The 24,579-nt window shown below is 40.0% G+C and overlaps 1 protein-coding gene across 3 annotated transcripts in view; it reads right to left on the bottom strand.

Moving 5' to 3' along the window:
* NOL4 (nucleolar protein 4) overlaps window positions 1–24,579 on the bottom strand; it is a 192,396-nt gene that overhangs the window by 120,509 nt on the left and 47,308 nt on the right. For all 3 annotated transcript variants that reach the window (XM_036419148.2, XM_036419149.2, XM_045574535.1), the window contains exons 3-5: window positions 20,698–20,809; window positions 19,148–19,260; window positions 15,567–15,699 (exon numbers count right to left, since the gene is read on the bottom strand). In XM_036419148.2, the coding sequence (XP_036275041.1) occupies window positions 15,567–15,699; window positions 19,148–19,260; window positions 20,698–20,809 (358 nt within the window). The remainder of the gene's footprint in view (window positions 1–15,566; window positions 15,700–19,147; window positions 19,261–20,697; window positions 20,810–24,579) is intronic.

Here is a 24,579-nt window from a genome sequence, read left to right as displayed (position 1 = left end):
TTCCCCACCCGGCCAAAGATGGACTTCTGGCTAGGCAAGGGCATAGAACCCTTGTGTCGTCACCCTGGCGACAAGTCAAGCATTCCGTGCCCAGCTGCGATGGGCCTCTGGGCCTCGGAGAGCCTCTGGGCAGCAGGCGTAGAGCGGCCAGGCCCTGCAGAGAACTACTGGTGCACAGATTCATGTGCAGAGCTACTAGTAAAGCATAAAAATGTGAGAGAGCATAATTAAGAACTAGCATATATATGTATTAATATTTAGTTTAATCACTAGTGTATAATAGATATGTGAAAGATGTTTGCCGTATTAGTGTTGAATGAATAAACACTAATCTTACATATCCTATCTAATAAAAGAGTAATATGCAAATTGACCATCACTCCAACACACAAGATGGCTGCCCCCATGTGGTCAAAGATGGCTGCCCCTATGTGGACACAAAATGACCATCAGGGAAGGGGAGTTGGGAGGAACCAGGCCTGCAAGGGAGGGCCACCCTGGACTGAGTAAAAAGCGACAGAGCAACGCCTGGCAAACACATGTGTGTGGGTTACTTGGACTGAACGTAAGTCACCCTTTGCTCCTGCCCCCTCGGTAGAGTGGTGGCTGAAAATAAACCTGGGGCAGCTCACTAAGTGTTCAAAAGGCCTGGCCGGTGTGGTCCGGTGGCTGAACGTCAACCTATGAACCAGGAGGTCACAGTTCAATTCCCCGTCAGGGCACATGCCCGGGTTGTGGGCTCGATTCCCAGAGTGGGGCGTGCCAATCAATGTTTCTCTCTCAGTACTGATGTTTCTATCTTCCTCTCCCTCTCCTTTCCTCTCTGAAATCAATAAAAATATATTATTAAAAAAGAAGTAAGCATTCCAAAAAAAAAAAAAATGTAGATAGTGTTTCCTTAAATTCAGATGCTTTTCCTTTTACTGCAGATGCTTTCATAATTGTTTGGCTGATGAGGAGAAGAATCTCAGGACTTACACATGTGCCTTCCTCCCCTTCCCAACCAGATGGCACCATGTTTCCAAGCTCACCTCTCAGCTTTGCAAGACGAGGGGGCTGAGGCTGGAGAGAGTGAGAGGAGGAGGAAGGTGATTTCAAAGCGGGACTCTGCCAGGGGCTGTGGATGCAGGAGAACCTGAGACCGCCTGGTGCTCCAACAGGGAGATGGACCATCCCAGGAACAGAACGTGCTGGGTTCCTCCTCAGCACTGGGTTCAGAGGTGGGTGCCTTCATTCTGGCACACAGATTTCAACCACTACCTTCTTTTGATATTTTTAAAAATATATTTTATTTATTTATTTTTTTTACAGAGAGGAAAGGAGAGGGATAGGAAGTTAGAAACATCAATAAGCTGCCTCCTGCACCCCCTCCCCCCCCACAATGGGAACGTGCCTGCAACTAAGGTACTTGCCCTTGACCAGAATCGAACCCAGGACCTTTCAGTCCGCAGGCCAACGCTCTATCCACATAGCCAAGCCAGTTTTGGCCCACTATCTTCATTTATATAAAATGAAGTAACATGGCAAATCATGTTGAATAGCACAGTAACATTTCGTACTTTCAAGGTCCTTACACACAAAATTTCTGCATAATGTTGGCTAGCAACATTTATTATCTCTCACAAAATACAAGGCATCTGTTTTTAGCAACGCGACTGAACAACTTTAGTCCTTGAATGGTGAGCTCTGCTTACATTCGATTTGCATGCGCATTGCAGACTCCCTGGAGGTACATTCCCAAGTCAAAGTAAAAAATGGATAATGCCAGATAGTAAATTCTGGCTTTAGACTCAAATCGAATTCATACGGACCATGGAATAAAAAGCAAGACAGACATTTCTTCTGAAAAAATAGATGTGTGAATGAATTAAGTAATCAGTACTCACCAAGCACTTCAAAGCTATTTTCTTCAGTGAATAGTCATGACACAGTATTTAAACACAACTTGAGGAGAAAACAAACAAAAACCTAAAACAAAACAAACCAAACCCAAACAGAAATCCAAGAAACTACCACACACCCTTAATTTTACATGGAATTAAAAGTCTGCAGAATGAAACACACACACCACAAAAAGAAGTCATTCACTTAACTTCACATGAAAGTGTCCATTTCAAATATTTGTAGAAATGAAGGATGTTGGCAGAAATCTGATATCAGTAGACCTCTAGTGGTTACTATAGCAATTGATGATTTTACTGTTTTTCATTACTGCCTCCTTCTACATAAAGCAAAGTATTTAAGTGTTCCACCATATTACAGTCCACAACAACACTGCAAATAGTAGCAAATACCTATTCGTGTCTTTGGAAAACAAAAATAAATTAAACTAACTTCCAAAGTAGGTTGACCACAAACTACCAAATAAATATATTCTATTATTTTTTAATATATTCACACTTGGGAAAAAAAAAGTATATTCACACTTGGGGGAAAAAAAAGCCATTATGCAAAAAGGACCTGTGTTTACTTCTTTGAGCATTTTAGCATTTGCTTGAAGCCAACATGCTTCTGTCTAAATGTGAAGATGTGAGCAATAAATACATGAGCACATTTGCAATGGAGGTGATAAGTACCCGTCTTCTCTTTACAGGAGATTGAAATGAATGCCATTTTTGGAGGAGGATGGACTTAGGCTTCTCAGCATGGGTCGTCATAGAAACGCACCTTGGGTGGACGTAAGCTGGATTGTAATTGAAAGTGGGAATGTTTCAAGTGAAATTAATTTCCTTCTTCTAGATTCAAGGCATTCTTGTTAGTGATGGCTTCTGTCAACAGAGACAACTGGGCGGGGGGTGGGGTGGGGGGGGGGGGGGGGGGTTGTTCACTTCTCCAGGGATGGGAAAAATAAAGTTCTAATATAATGATGCATTCCTGTCCTTTCTATAATGTATGTGTTCAGACCTCCAGGCCTGTGCTCCTGTTCAAAGTCCATTTCCTAGCGTTAAGTTCTCTGTCTGCATCTTGCCAAGAAAAGCCAAGGTTTTAAACATGCAGATCTACACTATTAACTTTAAAGTACCTTCTGAAGCACTCAAAACCCAAGCCATTGTTTTTTTGTTTGTTTGTTTGTTTGTTTGTTTTCTTTCTAGGCCACGCTTAGCCCGAGGGCAGGCCGTTTAGAAAGCCCTGGATTCTGCGGGGAGGGAGACCTGACCTCAGAAGTAAGATGATTTGGAAAACTAAGCACATGTTGCTTATCAGAAGATTGCTCCATCATACCTCCCAGGGCACCAGGCGCAGGGCCTTTGCACATGCTGCAGTGCTCTCCTGCTGCTGTCCATCCGGGGGCTGCACTGCACCCTCTGACCTCTGTCGCTCCTTCTGAGAGGCATGCCCAGCTCGGAGGCCGGCCAGGGTAACCGGCGCCCCGCCGTCCTCTCTACGGAGGCTCTTGCCAGTCACAGTGCGCGTCACAGTCTACAGTGACCACTTTCCTCTCGTGGCCCCGCCCCACTTGGCCATGCGCCCCTGTGAACAGTGTCATCCCCTCGTATGCTTTGTGCTCTGCTACATTTTCAGCACTTGGTATCATTCTGGTGCTTAGCGTGGTCAATAGCTATTTTGTGCAAATGCCTAGATCATCTTATCGGTTCTCTGCCATAGACTCTGTGAGGGTAATAAGGGAAATATTACCCTTAATTGAAAATAGAGGACTAATGCATGTAAAGTTGTTGCCAGAGGAACCCGGGGGTTAGATTTTCCAGGCATGAGTGGGAGTGGAGTTCCTGGGGTGCAGCTGATTCAGAAGCCCCCCGGGAATGAGGAGTTATACTCTTCGGATTGCAAAGTCAATACCCCTTAAGTTGGCCCTGCGAGCCAGCCAGCCAGGAGCTGAGGGAGGGCAGGGCGGGACTTTTGCTCACAAGTTTAAATGTTCATGTTTCCTGCCCTTGTAGCAGCCATGCCCATTCTGGCCACCTGCCTGCTCCTGGGTGTGACTGACAGCCAAGCCCCTGCCCAAGTCACACAGATGCTTACGGGCTTGTGTCTGAGCTGCCTCTGTCCATTCCCTTTCCACACCGGTCAGCAGGGAGCACACCTAAAGAGCATTAGGTGCAGCGTTTTGACCACGCTGTGTACACGGTATGCATCCATTCTCTAGTTTTCCCATTATTCCTTCCCTGTTGAGTAACAACCAGGTTAGTACAATGCTATCAAAGTGGCAGGCCTCAGGTGACACTGATCATGTCACAGAACGCGGATCAAAACTTCGATTCTGTGACTCTGGGCCACTGCCGTCCACTGTGTCGTGTCCTTGTTCATTGTCAGCTCTAGCAACAGTTTGGAATCTGCTTGGCTTAGCAAGTTAAACCATTGTAACACTTGCTTAACAAGTTAAAACATGTTACTAGCAGAAAATCAGCATAATTTAAAAGAAAGAAAATAAAAGACAGAATTTCATTTTGAAACGAGAATAACATGTAACTCAAAAGACTACTTTATTAAACCATATGATAGTTACCATAACATGACCTCAATAGAGTAAGAACTTTTTTTCAAAATAAAGTCAAAATACCTGGAATAAGTGAAAGTCATTTATAAAACTGTCTTACACAGAATAATGTGCTGAGGTCTTCTTTTTAAGTAGGAGTAGGCCCTTGCCTACAGAAGCTAATGAAGAAGCTGGCCTATTTATAGACAGGCTGACCAGCCCTGTAAGACATGCAGACATGCATGACCGTGACACAAAGAACATGCCAGCTGCCAACTGGTTCTATGACTCATCTCTCAATCCACCAAATCCAGGTTCTCAAAGCTACACTGACTCACAAGCATTTAATAAACCTCATTGGTCTAGTTTTATTCTTTTCACAAATGTAAGTAATTTCAATTTATAATATTAGAATTTTCTCTTGACGTTTGATGTTCCCTTTCACTCTGGAAGTTTGCTCACATCTGAGGAGGGCTGATTGTCCCATTATTATATACATTTACGGAATCTGGGTAATTTCCACATTCAGCACCCATATTTTATTTAAGATGTTTTAATGAGATTAACAAGACTATCATTAGCATATAAAGTATGTTATTTTAAGGTATGTGACTTGAATAATTGTTATTTCAAAACAGCCTATTCATCTGGATGCTTTTATGAAGAAATATACAGCCCTTTATATTCATAAAAGAGGTGTAACCTTTATTGTTATTTCACACAGAGCAAAGCTGAAATGTTATTAAAAAAAAAGCTTATAAAATAAGATAAGTCATTATTGTCATGAGTGAAAAGTGTTTTGTTTGTTTCCTTCTCCCAAAGCCAAGTCTTATTATTTAGAGGAAAGCCTGGTAAAATAAAATGAGATGACTCAGAATAATGAATGCAGTACAGGAGGTCAATCACAATTCCCTCTTGTCCTTTCCATGCAGGGAAAGGAGAGGGGAGATGAAAGAAATTGTCAAAAGTCAATTACACATTTAACAGATAAAAGGAAATATGAATTTTAAACACAGGGTAATGACTGTCCAGAGACGTTATTGAAATAAACAGAATTTTAATTGTGCTACTCCTGTATTAGAAAGCTAGAGGAGACCAACATACTTCAATGGCAAGAAATAATTATTTCTTCAGGACAATGCAGACACAAAGAGATATGTGCATGAGGAGGGGCAAGTATGGGAAAACATCTATACAGAGCTGTTTCAGACAATGTAGAAAGCAAGGGGATACTGAAATGTTAGCCAGAATATTCGTTCTCTGTGTAGAAAATATGAACCTGAAGGAAGGCTGGATGTGGATGGCATGAAGGAAGGTGTGTGAGCAAGCAAGGTTACCGAGCAGAACAAACGCAATGGTGCAGGGGTGGGTGTGGCAGACGAGACACTCCTCTTTGCAGACACAGCTCCAGATCCAGGAGGCCCGGGTCCAACCTGTTGGTGCCACTGAGTAGTTGGGTGATGCCAAGCCGGTTGCTTAGTCTCAGTGTCCTCATCTATCCCATAAAAACAGTCTTACTTCATGCAATTATTGTGGAAGCCTACCAAGGAAATTCCTGGGACAGTACCTGGCCTCCGGTAAGCACTCATCACCACCTAGCCTCGCTTCAGGTGGGAGGTACCCTAAAAGAATTTGATTTTAGATGGCTTAATCTGGGTGAGGCTGTAGATGTGCTCACCAACTCTAAAACAGAACTCTGCACTTGACATTACAAGCAACCGCTGATGCTGCTGGCAGGCGTAGGAGAACCGGCTGTGTCCACGCTGAGAGCAGCTGGAAGCGCTGGACCAGTGTTCATGGTTCTCTGTCCACAGGCCTACCAAGCTAAGTGGGTCTTTCTGGATTACTTCATCTTGAACAAAGAGAGAGGTAAACAGTGATGAGTGCTATTTTTTTATTCTGTGATGGTAGAATCTGTTCTCCAAGATACTGTTATAACAATATGTGAGTGAATAAATCTCCATAATGAGAAACGAGCTGATGAATGATATGCCAGAGCTTTAAGGGTGTTGCTATTGAAGAAAGTCCTAAGAAACCTGCCAGGATCTAAGAATCTCAGGATAAGTTTTATGAAAAGCATTTGAAGGAAAATAATTATTGTGTATTTTTTTTTAAATACTCTCCCCACATAATCACATAACCACACATGCGTATATATGTGCATACACATGTACACACATACACTTAGGAAAGGATAAGGATGACATATTATGTTCTTATTTTTATAAAGAAGAGAGGGGAGGGTGTTAATTTTATGTTTTAGCTCTAAGCTTTTGGGTTGACCACAGTTTCTTACCAAAGGAATGGAAGATTGGTGGCAAAAACATGGCAGAGAACGACTCGGGATGATTCTTGCAGTCAAGCCTGGAGGAAGAGTGGGGAGTCTGCTCCGTCAGTAACACCCTGGCTTTCTAAGCACTCCTCACATGTGCACCTTAGAAGCAAAGTGCCTCTCTACAGATGGGAAGAGCTGGCTGGGAGATGGAAGGGCATGTCTCCATCATTAAAACACTTATAACAATTTAGAGATCTGTAGAAAATTATGGAGTCCCATTTCACTTTCTATTTTATTTTTTTTAAAATATATTTCTGTTTATTTCAGAGAGGAAGGGAGAGGGAGATATATAGAAACATCAATGATGAGAGAGAATCATTGATTGGCTGCCTCCTGCATGCCCCACACTGGGGATCAAACCCACAACCCGGGCACACACTCTGATGGGGAATAAAACCCTGACCTCCTGGTTCAAAGGTCAATGCTCAATCGCAAAGCTGTGCAGGCCAGGCCCACTGTACTTTTCAAAGGAAAGTGTTTTTGTCAAGAGAAAGACAACAAAAAATGCTATGGATGAGAAAGGGCATCCTGAGAGGGTGAGTACTCAGAGCAACTGGCTGGAATGAATCTCAGAGGCTCAGCTAGGATTCTGACTCACAGAGGTAGAAATGGTTGCTCAACGATGTCAATAATCTATACATATAAAAGCTACAGTTTGACCTTTCGACTGATAGCTATTATGCACACTGACCACCAGGGGGCAGGCGCTCAATGCACAGGCATGGAACAGACTGATGAATCTCAGAGGGAAGGGGGAAGGAGGAAGGATGGGAAGAGATTAATCAAAGATCTTACATGCATACTAGAGGCCAGGTGCATGGATTTGTGCACCAGGGGGGTCCCTCAGCCTGGCCTGTGCCCTCTCGCATTCTGGGACCCTTCAGGGAATGTCCTAGAGCTGGTTTCAGGCCAGGCCTAGGGACTCACTGGTGTACGAATCCATGCACCAGTCCTCTAGTTCATAAATAAGGCTGCAAACTAGTCATGGCAGAGCTGGGATAGGAAACTAGGGCTCAAGATTTAAAGTGAAGTGTCCTCCTGCTGCCTTCTTAAGGCATCTGCTTCAGAATCTCAAAGCGACTTCATGGTCCCATTGCTCCTGAGTGGCTCTGGGAGGTAGACAAGGGAGACACACAGGCTTCAGGGACCCCAAAGTGAAATGGAAAAAGGACATCCCCTGCCTATCTCATATCTGGCAAGAAAAGAAGTACTGAGTGCACCTTCACTACAGAAGTAAGCAGGTGGGGGAGAAAGTCCAAAAAACTATTTCAGTTCAAAAGCTGTGTTTTACTGCATCAAACACTGCTTGGCTTCAGAAGCAGGGTGCAAGAATGCCCAGGTCTACCGCTTCCTGCCCCCAGGGCGCTCCCGGGCGGATGACGAAGTGAGGCTGAGAGCAAAATAATTAAACTCGGAGTTTATGATAAAAATCCTTTCAACTGCTTTCTCCAATACCCTCTGACAGTTCTTCTTAATCAACCTACCACGTAATGGTTGATACAAAAAAACTTAGCAAATAAAGATTTTTATGGTCAATTTAGACGCATTTTGCAGCTGATTTATCTAATACAACACCAGCTTCAAAGCCCCATCCAACATTGAAATTCTGTGGCCTAAAGGCTAAGGCTGCTCTTTTCTTAAACACACTACTGCACCCGCAACAACAAAGTTGTAAAGAAACACAGCAAGGTGCTGACTTCACAGTGGGAGTTTACAAAGGCCAGCCAGGTGACAGTAAAACAAATAAACTAGTGTCTGAGATGTTCAAATTGGGAAAATTAGAGTGGTTCTGATTCTATAATGCAGCCGGGTATGTGAGTTTATAGGATTTAGAATTTATTTGGCCCTGGCCAGTGTGGCTTAGCTGGTTGTGTGTCGTCCTGTACACTGAAAGGTTGTGGGTTCATTAATCCCCCATCAGGGCACATGACCTGGTTGTGGTCCCCACCTGCCATAGGTAGAGGGGATACAGGAGGCAGCCAATCCATGTTTCCCTCTCACATCAATGTTTCTCTGCCTCTCCTTTCCTCTCTAAAAGTCAATTTAAAAAATGTATTTGAATAAATGCTCAAAAGACATTTCCTAACATCTCTCATATGGATTCTTAATCTTATTTATTATCAAACTGACAAAATGTAATATTCAAAGGTAAAAGGATCCAGTGTCTGATACTTGGTTCTAATGGAATTTTGGAATTTCCCTGAGGTGCTGAAATGCCGAACTTTAAATCCATGTAGTCGTTCCTGCACCAGCTTACACCATCATGAGGATAATGTCAAACCACAGAGCAATACCTCAAAAGCAAGAACCAGCCCAGAAGAAAAACTCCCAATTAACCTGAAATCCTTCACTGACCAGATTAGATTCTCTAAGACAAGCCTGAAACCTAGGCATTTTCTCCCAGTTTTCCACAGGCCTGGGACCTAGCTAAGATTGGACTGGTATCTGAGGAATACAAGCTTCAGACTGAAGTCAAAATTTAAATCTCTAAATAAGCACTCACATGAAAACCACTTATGAAATATGAGTAAAGTACCAAAAATCAGAATTTTAATATATGAGAAAAGTAAACTTTCAAATATTATGACACTGAATCCAAGAAGAAAAAAAATCTCACCAAAGCATTTTAAATAAATCCCAAACTTCAGCTTCTTTTTTTAATACTTATGATTTATATGTAAGCTAAATCACTACTGATTCTACTTTTGAGAACAGAGAATTACTACTTAACCCTTTCAAATGATTAAATACACACACAAATGTATACATAATATTACAAAAGAATTTAGCAATCAAAATTTCCTCTAATTCATAGTAACATTCCTTCTAATTATTATATTACTTATAAAGATACTTTGTATTCCTGAAAATTCTGTTATGTAATTATTTATTGAATAAGTTCCATGAAAATAAAGCTTTTAAAAGTTTCATCAGTGTATCTACCTCAACTCAGAATAATTAATTCAGTTAATTTATTATGCAAATTATTTCTTAATCTGGCATTAGAACAACTGGAATTAAGAAAAAAGAGCAGCATGCTATTATTTTCAGGTATTTTTAAAACCAGAAGTACATACAACTTAAAAACTGAGAACAAAAACACTCTTAAGAACAGATGCAATTTTTTGTTTTTTCATAAATTAAATTTTTGCAAAAACAAATACAGTATTTTAATCATTTTGCTTTATGCAAAATTTCCTAGGCAATCAGATACCATTTCAGGGAAAGAAAGTTGTAGAACAAAGAAAATGTCTTAGGTAAGAAAGTACTATAACTTCAGTAGAAATTTGGTGTTCAGCCTAAAAAAACTTTAATAGTGTTTCTAATTAAAACTCACCATCATAAAAAATTAACCAGTAGACTTAATTTCCTATTAAGTATACTGCTTTACATCATTTTTATTAAAAACATGTTTTATTAGATTTTCCAACTAAATTAAATGGTGAGTGGTAGTTGCTTTTATTGCTGGTTTATATGCTTTAATAAATACTTGAACATATCCTATTCAGCTAAATTAGATGTAATTTTAGTCACAAACATACTTTTACCGAAATTTTATTTGCATATACAAGGAGCAGTAAAAGAGTATTATGTGCTGGTGTGTGTGTTCTTAAATTAAATCCCAGGTGTGCAATAATCAGATAAGACTGCAAACAAAATGTAAAATACATTAGAAGGGTGTTTTTAAAAACATTCAAGAACTCCAGTGCATGGCAATTGTCATAACTAAGAAAACAGTATTACCTGAAACCCATACAAATATGCATATTAATCCTCACTCAGGTAAGGCAGAAAGTAACACTGGCCAAATTAGCATTTGAGCATGAACTACACCCACATGACTTAATACCCTGTAGACAGCTGCCATCTTGGCACTCCAAACTGTCAAGTAGAAATATGAGGAATGTCTTAAAAAAAAAAAATGGACTGGAACACTGGCATGCTTTTTCCCACATGCTTCTCAGTCATCCTATCTGAGGCAGGTCCCATAAATGTGTGTGTGTGTGTGTGTGTGTGTGTTAAGTTCCAAGGTAGGGGTCTATGCTCAACATATCATCTAAATTAGGCAGAAGAAAAAGTGAAACTCCCACTACCACATCTCTTTCCCCACTGATTTAACTCACAACTAAATCACTATTTTTAATTTACTTCCTTCCATTTCCACTCCAAACAAAACTACGGTCATTTTACAAGTGTACAAGATATACTGTGCATGTACCATTGTTCTGAAACAGAAATATTTCCCAATTTCAAAAACATTTTGCTTTTTGCCCTAGCCGGTTTGGGTCAGTGGATAGAGCGTCTGCCTGTGGACTGAAGGGTACCAGATTCAGTTCCTGGCCAGGGGCATAGGCCTGGGTTGCTGGCTCAATCTCCAGTAGGGGGTGTGCAGGAGACAACCAATCAGTGATTCCCTCTCATCATTGATGTTTCTCTCTCTCTCTCTCTCTTTCCCCTTTCTTTCCTGAACTCAATAAAAATATATTTTAAACATAAATAAATAAAAGTGTTCTTTTCTTAAAAAACAACAAAAAACATTTTGTTTTCACATGCTCCATATTGCAGCATTTTAAGTTATTTGAGAGGTTGGCAATTTTGTATTGTACAACTTACTATGTCACATCCATGCCCGTAAACTCATCGTGTGGTTCTCTGTGGAGTTCAATAGAGAACTGTTGAATGAGTAATGAAATATTGGGCCTCTCACCACTTACCCTTGCCTAAATTTACTCAAGAGTCCATGTACGAAACTCCTTATAATTATTTCTCTGAGTGGGGCCATCTGTCTCCACTTTGGCTACCTCACTCCTGAGCAAGCTTCCTTGTTTGGGTGAATGCTGTGCCAGATAAGTCTCAGTGGGAGGCAAAGATCCCCAGTACATAAACCAAAGGTGCCAAAGGATTTTTGAAAAATATTTAACACAGATTTTTTCCCAATGAATTTCTTGATAACATGTCTTTGGAAAACAATATAATACAGATTATAATGCATAGGGAAAGTGTTCTGGACTAGTAATATGGGGAAATGCTCTAGATTAACACTGTCTCACACAAAAAAAATCTATGCATTCCTGAAAGAATGAATCTAACATTAGATTCTAGAGGGGGATATTCATTCTAGTCATTGATATATAGGCTTTAAAGAACTTAAGTGGACATCAATGGGATTGGATTTTTTTCTCAAACAATGTACTTTTATAAGTTTTAAAAGCTCTCTTACTGACCTTTTAGAGCCACAATGTATTTAAAGGAAAATTATGATTTTACTCAAAGATAAGCAATTTAAATCTTTATAATGAAGAATATTTACCTATATTTATAATATAAATACATTATCACTTAATTTTCACTAAATTGATATTTATGGTAAAAATGTTCATGACAAAGGAGGCATGAACATACAACAGAGTCAATATAGTCTCTTCAATAAATGGTGTTGGGAAAGTTGGACAGATACATGCAAAAAATGAAACTAGACCACTAACTTACATCATACATAAAAATAAACTCAAAATGGATAAAAGACTTAAACATAAGATGGGAAACAATAAAAATCTTAGATGAATCCATAGGCAACAAAATCTCAGACATATGTTGTAGCAATATCTTTACTGATACAGCCCCTAGGACAATGGAAATTTAAGAGAAAATAAACAAATGGGACTATATCAAAATAAAAAGCTTCTGAACAGCAAAAGAAACCATCAACAAAATAGGAGAGCCCACTGCATGGGAGAACATATTTGCCAATGTTATATACAATAAGGGCCTAATCGCAAAAATTTGTAGGGAACTCATACTTCTTAACAAAAGGAACATAATCCAATTTTTAAAAAATGGGCAAAGTACTTAAATAGACATTTTTCAAAAGTGGACATACAGAAGGCTGAGAGACATATGAAAACATGCTCAAAGCCACTAATCATCTGGGAGATGCAAATCAAAATGACAATGAGATACCATCTCACACCTGTCAGAATGACTATCATCAATAAATCAACAAAGGACAAGTGCTGAAGAGGATGTGGAGAGGATGTGGAGAAAAGGGAACCCTTGTGCACTGCTGGGGGGAATGCAGACTGGTGCAGCCCCTGTGGAGAACAGTATGGAGTTTCCTCAAAAAACTAAAAATGGAACTCCCATTTGACCCAGTGATCCCACTTAGGAATATATCCAAAGAAACTAGAAACACCAATCAGCAAGGATATATGCACCCCTATGGTCATAGAAGCACAATTCACCATAGCTAAGATTTGAAAACAGCCTAACTGCAGATGCGTGGATTAAAAATCTGTGGTACATCGACACAATGGAATACTATGCTGCTGTAAAAAAGAAAGACCTTTTACCATTTGTAACAGCATGGATGGAACTAGAGAGCATTATGCTAAGTTTAAGATAAATATCACATGATCTCACTCATTTGTGAAATATAATGAACAACATAAACTGATGAATAAAAATAGAGCCAGAGACATATAAGCATCGAACAGACCGTCAAACTTTAGAGGGAAGGCAGGGGAGGATGAGGGTGAGGGGAGAGATCAACCAAAGGACTTGTATGCATGGATATAAGCCTAACCAATGGACACAGACACTAGAGGGGTGAGGGCATATGCTAGGGGGTTGGAGTACCCTGTTTCCCCCAAAATAAGACAGTGTCTTATATTAATTTTTTCTCCGAAAGTTGTGCTAGGTCTTATTTTCAGGGGATGTCTTATCTTTCCATGCGCTAGATCTTATTTTCGGAGGATGTCTTATTTTCGGGGAAACACGGTAGCCGGGTAAAGGTCAATGGGAAAAAAGGAGACACGTACTATTATACAGTATGTAATTATACTTTAAACAATAAATAATTAAAAAATAATAATCAATTAAGAATACTTTTTTTAGCTTTTCCATGCTCCCACAGATTTCTAGAATCTGGGATTTAAAGACAAAAGCCTAAGTGACATTTCTATTTACAATGTACGTAAGTGAATGGCAGAACAAGCACACTTACAAACTGTTGAAAATGTGAGTACACAGCTTTGGATCCTTGGACCGCTACTCGGAATTCCGTAAAGTGCCACGCAGCCCCGCACACAAGGGAGCCGCTGTCGCAGTCGGCCCCTTCATTCCACAGGCTGTGAGGACCTCGTTCACACATTTATGAGTAAAGCAAGTGCTTACCCTTAAGAGAGTTTAACCTCAAGGTAGTATTTTAAGTCTCCAGAAAACTATTTTAAGTAGCTTAACATATTTTACTTAATGTTTTTAAATACTCCCTATGCACTTTCTATGCATTTTTTTTTTTTTTGGTTTCTGTGTTTATTGAGCAAAGGAAGCACTATAAACTTAAAATAAGCAGCATTAGCTAAGTATTATGGATTTATCTTGAAGCACTCTTTTCTAAATGTTTCATTCCAGTCTGTCTTGTTGTTCTTTACCCTGGTCATCTAGCCTGCTAGCAAGACATTTCCCCTCTTTTCCTCCCGGACCCCAGCATACAGACAACACATAAGGGTGGGCCAAAGGCAGGTTTCTAGTTGCGCGTATGAGAAATAATCCAATATGTAATAAGTAATAAACAAGAATAAACTGTTTCACATATAGCTGTAAACCTACTTTTGCTGACCTATGTACCGTTATGAAGCTTATATTATGAAGTCTTACATATCTAATATGACGTCTATTTTATATTCATTCTTTCCCTTAATGTTACATAGAATGCAAATCACTGATCGGCTGCTCCTGCACGCTCTATACTGGGGATCGAGCCCACAACCTTGGCATGGGCCCTGATTGGGAATCAAACCATGACCTCCTGGTTCATAGGTCAGTGCCAACCACTGAGCGACATCGGTTTGGTAAAAGGAAATATTTTTATTTCCCTTCTCCAGATGTAGGCACAAAACTATACGGTCACAGAAAATCCATGTAAACTCATTACAAGAATAAAAAACTGATGTTGAATAAAATTGGCCCATATCCTTCTACTTATAACCCTTAATTTTAATCCATAACTACCCAAGTAAAACATTTACTTACATGCAAACTTCAAACTTACAAAGACAAAAATCTACAAAGATAGTTTTTAAAGATCTTTGGAAATATTAGACCTTAACTGTCTTAACTACCACATCTACTTTCTCTGCATACCCAGTTTTCTTTCTGTCAAGAACAAGGGGTATTCAGGAATCTTCAATGGGCCAAGGAACATAAGAGATCATCAGGGGAAAGGGGGTTATTGGGGAAAAAGTGGGACATCGGTAATGCTTTCAACAATGAAGATATTTAAAAAAACAAAAAAAAAACAAAACCATCATGATCTTTCTTCCCTGTACAGCTGAGTAAAGGAGCTCAATTTCCCAGCAAAAATCTTCTTACCCAGCAAAATCACTCTGTAAAATTACCTTTTTATATCCATTGTTTTTAGTTACCACCATGTCTTTTAGTGAAATAAAAAAATCCAAATTACCCACATGATCATATTTAAACACTTCATTTAGTCAGAAGAATGATGGCCCGAGAAACCACAGCTAGAAACCCAAAGTATTTCATGGAGCAAAACATGGGCAAGCTTGGACTTTTACAACTAACATCTGTTTCTAAATCAGTCTAACACCCCAGTTTTGAGCAAGGTACTTGAATCCCAGAATAATAAAGTGGATAATGCAACCTGAGCACACAGAAAAAGCCCCCTCAGAAACAGGTAACAAATTGACACAAGAGTAAGCGGCAGTTGTTTTCATAAATTCTGACTGTTGTTGTTGCTTTGCGTGGGGTATGCGTTCTTTAGTTTAAAGGACTTACCGTCCTGCTGGCCTTGAAGAGCCTGGGGACTCTGCACTCTTTCCTCGAGATTGGAGCTGAGATCAGAGTTCACGGCTGACATCCGCGTGGAATCGCTCATGTCAAATTCGTCACTTTCTATTGAGCTTTCATCCTGAAAATGATTTTAAAACATCATCAAGCAAGATGACAATATTATACATCTACATAGTGACCATTTTATCAGTAGGGTCAATGAGAATTTAGTCAGTACTGTTACAGAACTCAGTAAAACATGTTACACATTAATAGATACTTGAAATAACAAATAATGGAATAATTTCTCCTGTTAAGGAATTTCAAGACTTGTGAAGATGCAAGCCATGTATCTATGTCAGGGCAGATTTAAAAGGTAAAATAATGTGTTTAGTCCAGCCGGTGTGGCTCAAGTGGTTGAGCCTGACCTATGAACCAGGAGATTATGGTTCAATGCCCATGTTGGGGCTCGATCCTCAGTGTGGGGCGTACAGGAGGCAGCCAATCAATAATTCTCTCTCATCACTGATGTTTCTATCTCTCTCCTTCTACCTTCCTCTCTGAAATCAATAAAAACATATTTTAAAAACAAGTAAATTAAATAATTGTTTATTTATATGTTTAGGGAGGATATAGTTGGGAATTTATTCTGAATTACAAAAAAATGGATTTTTTAAAATTAGCATAAAACTTCCTAGAGTCAATCACAAAATATAGCATAAAGAGAAATATGATACATGCTTCGATTTTTAAAAATGACCTAATAAAATATTATAAGCAAAAATCTAAGATTGCAATAAATAAATAAATAAAAACTTAACCAAAAACTACTCATTGGCAAAGAGGAAGTGGACTCCAGTAATAGACCAACCTACATGCCAGATTTCAAGACCACATTGCTGGGAGCAAGACAGCCTAGCACCATGGCAGGTAAAGCCACTAGTCAAAAGAGCCAAATATTAACAGTACAACCATTGAAATTGCTTTTGAGAGCCAAATTTTTTAAACTTAAACTTCTTCTAACACCACTTCTTCAAAATAGATTCGCCCAGGCCGTGGTATTCTGTGGAAGAGCCACACTCAAGAGGCCAAAGAGCAGCATGTGGTTTGCAAGCTGCAGTTTGCTGACCACGGCCTAGCACATCTGTCCCTTTCTCACAAGGGAATATACATCATGCTGCAGCCATAAAACGGAGTTCTAGGAAAAGTGTGAAAGAGCCACGTACAGAAAGCCAGTTCATCAAATAGCTAAATTAGCCAAAGGCTAGTTTGCCAAATGGCCAATTCATTAAAACCTGTCCCATATTAAACAATACCTAAAATATTTTACAGTAGACATTGCACTGAACGAAACCCCTTTTGGAGAACTGACTCTTGGACAAATGGCGTGCTTATGTAGACAGGAAGGCCTGAGAAACCCATGTAAAATATAGTAAATGTTTAATGGAAATCACTAGGTTTGCCTCTCATTTGTGTGTGAGGTGAACGTTCCATATTGATATAATTAATAGTAGCATGCTGCCATGTATGTTGCCAACACCATTCTTTATATTGGTTCACTCGCTTCATCTTCATCACAACTATTGGAGTTGGGTACCAGGATTCATCCCAATTTTACAGACTGAGAAATTGAGAAACAGAGCAGGCAAAATGTTGTCAATTTATTTACTGTTTTTCCCCCCCTTATCTACAAGAGTATCAGTTATATAGAAGGTATTCAATAAATATTGAATTTATCATAATTCAAATACAACTGATCAGAAAAGACAATTTCAATTTAATGTCATTTTAACATGACTTAACTTCCTTAGTCACCTTTCTATCTTCCTATAGTTACAACTGCTAAAATTTTTAAATAATATCATCATTTATCTGCATGTTTTTAAGACAATGTACATCTAATTTGATATTTCAAAATTTAAGAATAAGAGGTTTTGTTTTCCTAGTCCAGTTATAAATTTGAAATAATCTAATGTCTTTGTGTGAAATACTAATAATTTTTTAGAAGCCAGAAGGGCTCAGCATATAAAAGGTTTATTGTTAGCACAAAGTTGATGATCTTACTTTATGGCCTAGTAATAAACATGTCATCATCTAAATGAGCTTTCTACGAACACTTTGACAATTCTAACTAGTTTATGAGATAGAAAATATTTTTTTAATTATGTAATGAATCATGGGAATAATTTTTCCAATGTCATGGGTGGGTTGACATTAATATTTTGTTAACTGTTTCTCATGACTGTACCCCAATAGTCGATATATACAAAAGGCTAATATGCAACTGTCCCTGCAGGAGTTCAACTGGAAATTCTATCGCTTGTTATGATGTGTGCTGACCACCAGGGGGTGGCACAGAATGAAGGGAGGCCCTGGCCCACAGCTGGAAGGCCCTGATCAGCCTTGATCACTGACCAGGCCTAGGAACCCTACCCTTGCATCAATTTCATGTACCAGACCTCTAGTTTTATTATAATTTATTTAACCATTTATATAGAGCCACCTGGTAATATGGAATCTGACACTACTGTTGCAATAATCCAGATATTTTTAAAGAGTGTACCTGTACAGTTTTTTTGAGATAAAACAATTTTATAAATATAGTTTTGAAATTAAATTGGCTGAGATAAAGAAAACCAAAAGTTTAATTTGAATTTTATAAAGTTATTTCAACAAAGTAATTTTGAAAGAATGTAATAATACTTCACCAAATAACACTATATTTGAAGAATGAATATTTAGTCATATTCCTGTTATAGTGAAATTTTAAGGACTAGAGAATTTATTAGCCTGAGAAATTATTCTGAATATAGATAATCTAAATATATTTATCCATTAATGACTACTAACTAGTTAATAAGGACTTACTAGGCCCATATTGTTATGTCTTTTGGGAAATATACACAGGGCATATATACAGCTTGATAACTTGGTCCTTGCCTTTGATATACTTCAACTAAACTGGGAAGTTAATTAGCATTCTAGAGAGTATTCAACAAATGCACATTTTGTGTCTAATACAACATGCCAACAAGAACATTGCCAAGATTGTTCCTATACAAATTAAGTAGAATAATTTAAAACATCAAAACACCTCTAGTAAAAAGAATCACTACAAGTTGTCTCTAGATCTAGCAAATGCATAGAAGTAGACAAACAAATACATAGAATGGCCAGGTGAAAGATAACTTTAAAATATATGCAAGATTTGGATGGTAGAGAAATAATTATACTTGAAATACCTATTAAATTAACTTTTCTGATTTCCAGACAAAGTAGCCTTAGCACTAAAGACTTGGATACTCATTTGGGATACCCTGCCCCGAAGTTTCTAGCACTGTACTGAGGCCAGCTCCATGAGCTCATTACAGAAAATGAACCTTCTTAGGAATGAACAAATTCCCACCTGGCACTTCGGGAGATTTGTTAAAACAGGGAATCTCTACAGTCTCCCTCTGTGCAATCCTGGTAACCTGCCTTTCATTAAGAAATAAATCACCATCTTCCACCCATGTGCTCCATAGACAGTCATGGTTATCAAACGCCATTCCGACGTGTGATCACAAACATAGGTGTTTCCGCCTTACCTCGTCTTGCTGTGAGCTGAGCAGCTGCAGTTTCATGTGCTTCATGTAGGCCATGGTGATGGGCATGTTGTAGTCAATCATGCTGGTCACCAACGTGGGAGGTTTCCCATTGTCTGCAAGGAAACGTGCTGAGTGGGTAACGGAAGGGTCCTGCGTCCCACCTGCCCTTTCAGAAGGACTCCGCTTGTTTACACGGAAACGAGACCCCAGAGACTAAGTGTCTAGGACAGTGATTGGCAAAACGAGGCTTGTGAGCCACATGCAGCTCTTTGGCCCCTTGAGTGTGGCTCTTCTACAAAATACCATGGCCTGGATGAGTCTATTTAGAAGAAGTGGCCTTAGAAGAAGTTTACGTTTTAAAAATCTGGCTCTCCAAAGAAATTTAAATCGTGTACTGTTGATATTTGGCTCTGTTGACTAAAGAGTTTGTCCACCACTGGCCTAGGAGACTGCAAGCATCAGAGATGGATTGTAGAGAAAATGAGTCTCTTCAGAGACAAATTCGCACTGTAGGTAAAACAGTTATTTCTAACTTCAAGGGTGGGGGGACTTTTGCTATCCTATGTAACGATGACTGAAGGCAGTATAGTAATTAAGCACAATTATTTGTACTTTGCATTTTTCTCTTTTGATGTAAATGTATTTTATATATGTACTCACTCTTTTTTTTTTTTTTTTTTTTTTTTTTTGGTCAGTCTATTTATTCATCCTTGAGTAATCTAGCTGTATACTTGAGATTAATTTAATCCGAGAATTATATAGATTAGGAAAATAAACTTAGATATATTTTAAGGAAAGCTAAAGCCTAATTACAATTTGTATGGAAGAATTTCCAATGTAGGGACTCCATATGATTCATCACTTAGAAATAAGGAGTGCGCAGATTTAAAGGACACCAAAGGAACATCCATTTCCTTGCGAATATGTCTAAAATACCACCAAATACACACCATGAGTGAATATTAAGGCATTATTTTAGAAAAAAAAAATTTTTTTCACGGTCAACCCTGTCCTTATTGTGAGAGTGGACACTACTCTGTCTTGTGTGTCCACACTCAGAGCTCCCTGGTCCCACCCAAACAGATGAATTGAGGCACCTGTGGAACTGCTTCGTCCACCGCATTCCCCTTAGGTTCTTACAAGTGTATTTCTAGTATCACATGATCTCACTCATCTAGGGGAAATAATGAACAACAAACTGATGCACAAAAGCAGACCTGGATATAGGGAAGCAACAAACAGACTGTCGGACTCAGAGGGAAGGTAGGGGAGGGTGGAGGAAAGGGGGAGAGATCAACCAAAGGACTTGTATGCATGCATATGAGCTTAACCAGTGGTAATGGGCAACGGGGGGGGGGGGGGGGGGGGGGGGGGGGGAGGGGGCATGCATGGGGAGAGGTTTGAGATGGAATGGGGGGGATGAGGACAAATATGTGATACCTTAATTAATAAAGAAATTAAAGAAAAAAAAAGAACGTAAGGTGCCAATGGCCACCAATGGTCACCGTGACTAAAACCACCTTCAAGCTCACCCTCTGACCCCGTGCTACCTTTGTGATCGGCTCCATCAGGGTTTAAGTGCATCCTTTTCTGGCACTCGGAGCAGCTCATGAGGAACCGTGTCACAGCCTCTCTGGGTAGGAAGGCGTAGCTCTCTGAGATCTGCAATGGGCCACAGAAGAGGAGTGTGAGTACACAGGCCGACCCCTCGGTTCCACAGAGATGATCACTGTATTTCCAAATAAGATGCCTTATTCCATAGAGGCAGGAAGCACAATGGAAGCATGCACTGCGAACCATGCATCATTTCCAGAAATATCTATCCAGCTCGGCTGCATGTCTCATAATCTTTGTTAATCATGTGGCAAGGAGGGAAACACAACCACATTGGAATGGATCCCTGTTTGCATTTCTGCGTTGCTTTTAGTAAGAACAATCACATTTGTACAGGTGGTTAGTCTTGTGACTTTTCCTTATTAAAAGATACCAGCATTGTTTTTAAAAGTTACAGCTGGCGTCAGCAAAATTTTATTCAATTGTACATGCATATTTTAAAATTTCGCCCCCCAAGTAGAAACAATAAACTTGGAGTTTTGTGTTAACAAGCATGTCTTCATGATTGCTGTTCAAAATGTTGTCAGTGGAAATCAAGAGAATGCTAATCATCCTCATGTATATATTCACTGCAGTGAGTCATCCTGTCCACAGAAAATGACACACGTGGAAATGCATCTGGCCACCTATTTTGTTACTTCCTCCATGTTTTGATACGTATGTCCCCAGCAGCTCACGGTGTCAGAGCAAGCTTTCCCTCTGCCCTGTTTCCAGAACTATGATCTCGAGCCAAGTTAGGCATCCATTCTCCTGTCATTATGTTTTTAAATATTGACTTTCCAAAACCCCAAGCTATTTCTCTCCCCAAAACAAAGAATCTCTGAAGTGAAACGGATAGATTGTTCAATATTCCTAAACCAAGGTGCTACTAAGAAGTCAAATACAAGGCACTGGTTTTCTGCCATGGCACTAGCACTGGTGCATGAAATATGAAATAACCAGATGATGAGTAAATAAGATGCAAAGAATGCAAATTAGGCACAAATGCCATAGACAATATCTCAGTTACATAATGACTGTTGTGAGCACTAATATATTTTAAGTTTGTAGAAAGGAAAAAAAAAAAATGCAATTCCATTCATGGTGACCAGGTTAGTTTCTGCTTCTCCGTGCTACAGAAGCACAGCACCGGGAGACCCTACATATTCAGATCGAGAACTGTAAGCCATGTTTTCCCTGATCTTAATGTTAAAACCAACTTAGGTCCCTTAGCCTGTCCCACTGACTCTCAGGGAAAGAAGCCAAGAGAACACCAGAGAGATAGGGATGAATCTATAATTAGAATCTACCAGGGATGATCCATATACAGGTAATTAGATTTCAACTTTACTAGGATTTGAAGCATGAAACTCTGATTTGTAATATGCTTATCATTTGTAAATTAAGAGGTCTAGCTTTAAAAAAAATATGTCTTCATATTATACAAGAAAATGTGGAAGAAAAGGCAGAAAATTTATTTCATCAAACTCTTTGTTAGCTATCTTAATATATAAAAAGTCAGGGACCATCATGACTGAAAAAACCAGATGGACAACTGAATGCTGCATAGGGCAACAAGGCCAGAAGGGGGGGTTAGTGAGGGACTGACCAAATAAATGAAAAGCAGGCTACATGGGGTGACCAGGCTGGTGGGGGGAAGGGGAAGTTGGGGGCAACTAGGCCAGCAGGGGGGTAGTTGGGGGTGACCAAGCCAGTAGGGTGGAAGTTGAGGGTGACCAGGCTGGTGGTGGGGCAGTTAGGGGCAACCAGGCTGGTGGAGGGGCGGTTAGGGGCAACCAGGCCATCAGAAGGGGCAGTTAGGAGCGACCAGGACAGCAGAGGGGGGGGAGAATTGGGGCAACCAGCCTGGTAAGGGGGCAGTTAGGCACAATCAGGCTGGCAGGCAGAGGTGGTTAGAGATGATCAGGCTGGTAGGGTGGGAGGGGGCAGTTAGGGGTGATCAGGCAGGCAGGCGGTCCCAGATTGTGAGAGGTACAAGAGGTACCAGATTGGAGAGGATACAGGCTTGGCTGAGGGGATCTCCCCCATCCCCCATGCATGAATTTTGTGCACCGGGCCTCTAATTACATAATAAAAATATATAAACAATTTAAATGCTCATTCACGCTCTTTTATGCTCTCCTTCTCTACACACATGAATTTTATTCCTATTCATTTATTATGCAGAAAGAACTAACACCTTTGCCTGACTTGCTTTATCTGACTAGAGATCATTTTTTCTTTTCTGACTCTCTGGAAGTCTATATTACCTTAGTGCTAAGCAAAAACAAAATGTATGATGCATTCCTAGTCCTTGTACTTTATTATTATTTTTTTTAACTTACATGGAACTAATGGGCTGACCAGTCAATTCATTAACACATACGGTTTGAGAAGAAGGCTCCTTTGGTTTTCACAGAGGATTTCCATTAAGCCTCTCCTCTCCTTACATAAAAGAGAAAGCTTCCGCGGAAGGAAGATAGGCCAGTGATGGGGCTGGAGAGACGCCCCGTTGGCTCCCGTGGTCCTGCTGCATGCCCCGCGGTCTGCCCCGTGTTTCCAATGCTGGTAAAGCACTTGTATAGGAACCCCCTCCGGACACATTTGTGATGGCCCCCTGTTATGATGGGACCGTTATTCAGCACACTGTCTTTCCCTTAGAGTTCCACTCTGAGAAATAATACCTGGGTTCATGAAGTAATGTAAGGTCCCACTTCGCATCACAGAAAAGGTGCTTAGCAAGTATTCTGTCACATTATTCTCTGCGGTGGTATTCTGGATGGTGTCTGGCGTGCTACTACCTGTTATACCCGTGAATAAGGGCTCTTAGGTGGGTGTAGTTTTCTTGGTGCTCAACCCATTTTATGGGAAGACCTGCCAGGGCTTCTCACTCTCCTCAGATCTTTTCTTCCCCCACCTCATGCTCACTGGGCCCACCCACCACTGCCTGCTTAGGCACCCGGAGGAGAAACCCTCCAGACACAGAGGCTCCTCAACTTCCACTGAAGCTGAAACAGTATTTCTCCCGCCCTGGAGGTGGAGAGGGAAAACTGTTCCTATTTCTTCATCTAGGATCTTCCCAGATCTCTCGGAAATTAAGAGTCCCAGCCGAAACCGGTGTGGCTCAGTGGACAGAGCGTCGGCCTGCGGACTGAAGGGTCCCAGGTTTGATTCCGATCAGGGGCATGTACCTTGGTTGCGAGCACATCCCTAGTAGGGGGTGTGCAAGAGGCAGCTGATAGATGTTTTTCTCTCCATTGATGTTTCTAACTCTCTATTCCTCTCTCTCTTCCTCTCTAAAAAATCAATAATATATATATATATATATATATATATATATATATATATATATATTTTTTTTTTTTTAAAGAATCCTAGGCACCCTTCATTACTGGGTTCTTAAAGCATTCTTCAAAATGAAAAAAAAAAAAAAAAAGCTTTTAAAAATTCTTAAATGATGGTCATTAGAATTAACTGCATTTTAGGGTTAAAGCCACAGGATGAAACCCTGTTCTTTGATCATGTCCGCATCCCTTCGTGACCTCCTTCAGAGAATGCTAAAGCTTCCATGAGGAGCCTTGTTTGAATGTATTGTCAGGGCTAACCGCCCCTCTGGCCTCAGCTCTAAAGAAAGGCCCTATTTCCACGAACGTTTGAAATGCTAAATCAACCTTAAACAGATGCTCATAAACGGTGATAAGATGTGTTCTGCTGGGTTGTCCATTCAACAAAGTCCTAACATCCCTCGTGCGATAGGAAAAAGCAGCTTGCAGGTAAGACCTAGCGGTAAGGGGCAGAGATGGGAAAATATTTGGATTCAGCTACTTGAGATACCATCT

The sequence above is a fragment of the Pipistrellus kuhlii genome, unplaced genomic scaffold, assembly GCF_014108245.1.
Source record: "Pipistrellus kuhlii isolate mPipKuh1 unplaced genomic scaffold, mPipKuh1.p scaffold_m20_p_6, whole genome shotgun sequence".
NCBI classification, from domain to species: domain Eukaryota; kingdom Metazoa; phylum Chordata; class Mammalia; order Chiroptera; family Vespertilionidae; genus Pipistrellus; species Pipistrellus kuhlii.
This window is presented reverse-complemented; position numbering and strand designations above follow the sequence as displayed.